This window comes from Octodon degus, unplaced genomic scaffold (genome assembly GCF_000260255.1).
Source record: "Octodon degus isolate 3935 unplaced genomic scaffold, OctDeg1.0 scaffold00164, whole genome shotgun sequence".
NCBI lineage: Eukaryota > Metazoa > Chordata > Mammalia > Rodentia > Octodontidae > Octodon > Octodon degus.
Genome location: NW_004524740.1, coordinates 5774557 through 5781637, shown reverse-complemented (window position 1 = coordinate 5781637; position 7081 = coordinate 5774557). Strand labels below are relative to the sequence as shown.

The following is a 7081-nucleotide window of genomic DNA, read 5'->3' as shown; positions in this document are numbered from 1 at the left end:
CTCACAGCATGGTCTTGAACTCAAGGCAATTTGCCTGCTTCAGCTTCCTGAATGCTCGGATACAGACATGTGCCATCAAGCCTAGCTTCTTACTCTTTTTTTGTATTTTAGGACAGGGTCTACAGGGTCTTACTACGTAGATCAGACTCATAGTGATCCGCCTGTGTTCAGACTCTCAAAAGCTGGGATTACAGGGACGCAACACCACACCCAGTCTCAATGGTCTGCCTAAACAGAGGAACTCCTTTCTTGAGTTGCTCTAAGACAGCTGCTTCCATGTCATGAACTGATTAAAAATAGTTACTTCTCAACATCACTTTGACTTTGGGAAGAGGCAGAACCAAAGAACAAGATAGGGAGTTTTTATGAGCCTGCATTTTTGTTGGAGAACACTTGATGGCAGCATTCGCCATATTTTGAACCACATCTAAAAAATCACAAACAGGGCTTCCATAAATGCTTCACAAAGCAGCAAGACAGATGGGATAAAAGTGTTCACAGTCAGGAGTACTGTAAGGGAGATTAATGGCAATGTGTCTTTTACTGTAATACATTTGTAAAAAATTAAATATCCAGAGGCTGGGGATATAGCTCAGTGGCATGACACCTGCTTGGAAAGTGCAAGGTCCTGAGTTTGATTCCCAGTACCAAAAAAATAAATAAATAAAAATCAATATATATATATATTTTTTTTTTCAGCTTCTAACTCAATGGTACATTGCTTGCTTAGGATACATAAGGTTCTGTGTTTAATCCCAGAACTAAAAAAATGGGTTTGGGGGCTTGTGCACTGATGGTAGTGTTGGCATGCCTGGAGAGAGCACAGAATCTTTATAGGCCCGCTTATATACCTAGCCCTACACATGTTTTCCATTTGGGTCTTCCCAAGTTGTATTTTTTTTTATACTAATTGATAATGGTAAATGTGTTCTATGAGTCTTTCTAGTAAATTATCCAATGTGAGGGCTGTTGTGCGAACTCACAGCTGTATAGTTAGCCAGCAGAAATATGTGTAGGCTGGGTGTCCCATTTGTAGTTGTAGTAGTAGTTTTGTGGGACTGAGTCTTTAAAATTAATGTCATAATTTCACTGAACTGCTGGAAGCAGAGTAAGGCAGTAGGATCACCATGAGTTCAAGGATGGCATGGGCTACTTAGTAAATTCAAGGCAAGCCTGTGCTACATAGCCAGACCCTGTCTGCTGCCTCAAAAAATTTAATCAACTTGCCAGCAAGAAGGAAAATATGTGAACCTAGAGCATTCATGCTGACCTACTTCTTTTCATTCTCACTTTTTAATTTCAAAAAAATGTTTTACCTACATTGGTAAACTGCTGAGACTTGTCTCAAAATTGTGATCCTCTTTCTTCATCCTCCCAAAGTGCTGGGATTACAAGTATGTGGCACCATGCCTGAGCCTAGAGTAAATCTTTTTGTTTCTTTTTTTTTTTTTTTGGCCGAACGGGGGATTGAACTCAGGCCCTTACGCTTGCCAGGGAAGCGCTTATTCCACTGAGCCATCTCCCTGGCCCTTCCTTTTCTTTTTAAAAATCTTTTCTTTCTTTGGTACAGGGTCTCACTATGCAACTCAGACTTGTAGTGATCCTCCTGTCCCAGCCTCTCCAGCACTAGGATTACAGGCATGCACTACCATGCCTGGTCTCGGTGGCTGGGACAATATCCCTGGGGTTTCAGGGCCAGCACAGCATGCAGTACTAGGGATCAAACTTGGGTCCTTGTGCTTGCCAGGCAGGTGCTTAGACCACTGACCTATCTTTCCAGCCCTGTGGTTTCTCTTTGGTCATTCTTCTGAGTACTGTCTACTATTTCCATCTACTTACTGACTTGCATATACTTGCAACAAGAAAATCCTGAAAACAAAACCACCAAGTGGAAATAAAGAACAAGCAAGAGGTTGTCTAAGTTACTTTTCTCTCGTTGGTGAGATAAAATATCTGACATCCAAAATTAAGGAAGGAAAGGCTTATTTAGTTCACAGTTGGAGGTTTCAGTCCATACTCAGCTGGCTGTAAGGCAGAGTGACACAGGGAAGAAGACAGCAGCTCATGGTAGTGGAAAACAGTAGAGAGCAAAGGGTCAAACAGAAGCTGCCACAGCTAGCAAGCCTCTCTCCCTTCCCCATATCATATGCAGATTACCCACGCAAGGGTGGGTGTAACATTCACACCGATAATCCCTACATTTAGATCATGAATTAATCACAAACTTTAGAAACCGCCCCAATGACTCCATGAGGCTTTTGGGGGACATCTAGATACAAACTATAACAGGCAGGGGCTATGAAAGCTTACTTCTCAGACAACCAGACCCACCAGAAGTCTCAATGGATGAAGGTGACTTGAAAGAGAAAAGGGAATCAGGCAGAATCAAGGTGAGCAGCCTGAGGTGCACCTTAGAACATCTACAGGGTAGAAGACCAGGTAGTTCCCCATCACACAAGAACACAGGCTTCAAACAGGGTTTTAAGTAAGACTTCTACTGACTGTGATGTATTGCTAGATGTCCCTACTTTTTTTCCAAATGCCATCCAGAAAAGTGGATATCCGGCAAAGCTGACTCAGTCACCCTGCCATCTCAACACATACTTACCTTTCTTTTTTCTTTTTTTTTTTTGGCAGAACCGGGGATTGAACTCAGGCCCTTGCACTTGCCAGGGAAGCACTTATTCCACTGAACCTTCTCCCCGGCCCCCATACTTACCTTTCTTGAGAATTTTCTTTACTTTCACATAGTTTCCCTGTTTCACATACTCATGAAGTTCAGCTTCTAGAGAATCGTTTCTTAAAGTACCAAGCCGAACAGGACAAGGGATTGAAAGCCGAACAGCCCGAGACATCCTGTTTTAAAAAAGAGAAACAGACTTATCCTAACTGAACCAGAAACACAGAGGAAAGACTTACATTTCAAAACCTGTTGTTCGGACCGGGGAGATGGCTCAGCAGAATAAGTGCTTCCCTGGCAAGTGCAAGGGCCTGAGTTCAATTCCCGGTTCTGCAAAATAAACAAACCTGTTGTCCCTAAGAATCTGAGAGAATGAGGATACTTGATTTCATTTTATAAAATAGCATAGTAGTGAAATAATATTCACTACTTCTTCAACTATACTTCACATCACCTTTGTTAAAATATATTTGGGGAAACTGCAGAGGTTAGTAGATCTGGAGTACAATTAATAACCTTCACCTCAGCAAAACCACCCTCATGATCATGATAACTCCACTGCCAGGTAAATATGAACTGCAGCCCTTGCATGACACCTCACTCTCCTCAGCTACTCATCATAAACTCAGGGTCATGGCTCCTTCATGCCTTCCTTTCTAAGCCACACGCTTCTCCCCACCACACCTTTCCTTTTATCCTCCTTTCTTTGAGAAGTGCCCAGGAAATATGGTTGCTAAAGAACACACTGGAACTGAAGCCACCAGGTGTCATCTATATGACTGCACCTCTCATGGTGAGGCCCTGGACCACAGTGGCAAAGCTTCTTCTAGGGCTCCCTCCTGGAGGTGCAGTGGGAGTGAGCTGCTTGCATTTCTCCACAGGCCTCTACACCGTGCTCACTGTTCTGGCAGGGGCAGATAGTGCTGGGTGACCCAGAGAAAGGCAATGGAGTAGGTTGTGCCAGGTATGGATCAGTACATCCCCAATGCACCCAGTCAGTCTGTTCCCACTTCCAAAAATGGAATGTGGGAAAACCCACATGCGCTATCCCTGAACTGATGTCGAGCACTAGGTAGCTGGCTTCGCAGGGATTTAAATGGGCAGCTTCTGATGCCAAGAGAACAAAGTCCATCTGTCTATTGTCTATTTGCTAACTGAGAACTTGTCTTACCATAAAGAGGACACATTGAGTTTATCTGCCTTACTGCTCCAGACAAGAGAGATCCCTTTGCAGCAACCATAGGTATTATCAAAGGCGCTAGCTGCATTTCCCTTTTGCTTTCCATAAATTTCTTGGAAAAGCTTTGTTTTGTTGAATATGTTTGGAGTATAGTTCTTTCTCGTTACAGTAGTTACCAAAGTCACTTTAGGTCACTTGCGAATGATAGGAGAGTTTCCAAAGTGAAACTGGGGGCAGCACAGGCTTCAGCTACTTAGAAGACACAGGAGGATGACAATTTAAGACTAACCTGGAACATTTCCTGAGACCCTCTCAAAGTTAAATATAACAGGAAGCAGGGTGTGGAGGCCCACACTTTAAATCCTGGTACTCTGGGAGGCTGAGGCAAGAGAATCACAAATTCAAGTTCAGCTTGGGAGAACTTCACAAGACACTGTGTCCAAGATAAAACAAAATGTCTGGGGTATATATAGCTCAGAAAGTGTTCCTGGGTTTAATCCCCAAAGTTGCAAACAGCACAGTTTTGCTTTCAATTTAACAAGACACACACACACACACACACACACACACACACACACCCGGCCCAATTGCCAGTCACACCTATAGCATGTTTTTTTTTTTCCTCATTTTTATGAGACAGGGTCTTTGCCACATAGTGCAGGCTGGCTTTGAACTCATTTTGTAGTTCAGGCTGGCTTCAAACTCAAGGTGATCCTCTTGCTTCAACCTCCTGGGTTCTGGGATTATAGGGTATGCCATGACGCTCAGCTTTTTTTAGTTTTGTTGAGATAAGGTCTCTGTATGTATTTCAGGCTGGCATGAACTTTGTGGCCCAAGTTGCCTTCAAACTTGCCATAATCTTCCTGCCTCTGCATATACCACCATGTGTGGCTCAAGTTTTCAGAAACTGTTGGGTTCAAAGCTGTCTATACCTTGTGTACCTAGGACAAGGTCACTGCTTCTCATAAATTTGACAGGGCACCATGAAAGTGTATGCAGCTCAGGGAGATGATGCACAAAGTGACTTGGCCTTCCCCTGAAATAATACAGACTTCTCTCTTGTTCCCTGTGTAATCACCAAGACATGATGTTTTGTTGAAGATTAAATGTTCTTCCTGTTCCAGATCTTATCCTCCCTTTAAAATTCTCTGTAGAGAGCCTCTTATGCTAATTGTATTAGTAAATGCACTGCAGTTGTTGCACAGTCCTTTCTCCCATAGGAGAGGGGCAACATCTGACCTCAGCTTTCTGACTTCATTTCTTAATCCACCACTGTCCTCCCTATGGAATTTCAAAGATGCAGTGGACAGGGCATTAAATTACTTTCCTGATTCACTTCCTTTTTCATTCTTCCCACGCTGAACTCTCTAATGTCAGAGTCCACAATTAAAACAGTTAAAATGAATTTATTTATTTTTTAAAAATATTTATTTATTTATTTATTTATTTAGTGTGTGTGTGTGTGTGTGTGTGTGTGTGTGTGGCCAGCTCAGCCCACCAGGGGGCGGGGCTGGCTGGCATGTGGTGCTGGGGGATTGAACCTCGGTCCCTGTGCTTTGCTTAGCTTAGCTTGTTCTAAGTAGGTGCTTTAGACCACTGAGCCATCTCACCAGCCCCTAAAATGAATTTAAATAGAGGATGGTGGTCCATGCCTCTAATCCCGTTGGGAGGCTGAATTAGGAGGAACAAAAGTTTGAGGATAGCCCAGGCAATATGGCAAGACTGTGTCTCAAAACACAAATTTTAAAAGAGCTGAAGATGGGGCCAGCCAGATAGCTCAGCAGACCAGGGTTTGATGCCCAGTGTGCTGTGCCAGCCTTCCCCCCAGGGCGTGCTGAGACAGAGATTGAGACTGGGTGTGGTGGTACGTGCCTGTAATTCCAGCCCTTAGGAGGCTGAAAACAGTGGGATCACTATGAGTCCCACCTGAGCAGTGAGACCCTGTACTAAATTAAAAAAAAAACATCACTTCTGACATGCACAGTGCCATGGCCCTGCATCTACCAGGAACAGGGCCCTGCACAAAGGTCACAGCAACTCTGGATAGACATCTGCTGAATACCCTCATCCACACAGCATATCCCAGCTCACCTTAGTGGTATGGTATCTATCATATCTCATCACCTCACTAATTTTATCCCAGAAAGTTGTATTTTACCCAAGGAAGTAAACACTGAATGCCAGGCTCATGGCAGCCTTGACTTCACAGAAACTAACATGCCTTCTGATGATCATGTTGCCTACACAAGTATCTTTCTCTATGCACATTCCTGAACAACCCATACCAGTACTAGGGACTGGACCTAAGGCCTTTGTACTGTGCTTCACATTCAGCCCTTTTATTCTTTTTAGATTTGGTCTCCCTAAATTACTCTATCTGGGCTTAACTTGTGATCTTTCTGCCTCAGCCTCCAGTCTTGAACTTTTGAGTGTCACTCATGATGAAAATCATCTACTCTTATGTCATTATTTATATGTGGTGAATACTTACATCAAATGTTTGATGTGGCAACCACTATCCTAGTACTGGAATCACTACACAGAATGCAGAGATGAATTCTCCATACAGTATCAAGATCATAATCTGAAGATTCACCATGGAAAAACTATGTTCATGGTCATGTTATCTTTCCCACTGCTACAAATAAGGCAGGCAAATTTCCCATATTTGGGGAGATTGCAGAGCAGTACATTTGGAGTATATGTATAAGCCTCACACTGGGAAAACCACCATTACAAGCATGGTATCACCTTTCTCAGGTAAGTATGAGTTTTCAGGACCTGTAGCCTTCACAGCCTGGTGTACATAGCACTATCTACATGGGGGTCTAAACATAAGTAGTCACCTAAAAGCTCCATATAATGATATTGCATATTCAGAACTCATACATTCACAAACATTTGTGTGGCATGGCAGCCTTTGAAACCCCCAATTCACACACTACCCAACACAAGCATAGAAGCAGTTTTTCCCAGTTTGCACTAAAATTCTTCATCTACATTTCAACATCATCTGTGGATGACATTGGCACAGAGGACTTCCACACTTCCATTCCCCACCCCCAATCAACCTCTTTCTCTTGCCTGTACAGTATAAATTGTGCCTGTAAAGAGCTTAGTAGCATGTATGACTGTTTCTTTTCATCTTGCAGTAAAAGTGAACACTAAGGATGAACACTGCTGCAACACTAAAGATGTTTCTTTTACAAACATAGAAATCA

General features: G+C 43.0%; 1 protein-coding gene and 1 non-coding gene across 2 annotated transcripts in view; both read right to left on the bottom strand.

Annotated features, from left to right (window-relative positions):
* Positions 1 to 2855, bottom strand: part of Tex14 (testis expressed 14, intercellular bridge forming factor) — a 110975-nt gene extending 108120 nt beyond the window's left edge. The window contains exon 1 of the mRNA XM_023703170.1: positions 2720 to 2855. Within this exon, the coding sequence (XP_023558938.1) occupies positions 2720 to 2855 (136 nt within the window). The remainder of the gene's footprint in view (positions 1 to 2719) is intronic.
* Positions 2856 to 6457: 3602 nt separating this feature from the next.
* Positions 6458 to 6628, bottom strand: LOC111813118. The gene has a single exon (XR_002818452.1). It is a non-coding gene; the product is annotated as a U1 spliceosomal RNA (small nuclear RNA).
* Positions 6629 to 7081: the final 453 nt, after the last annotated feature.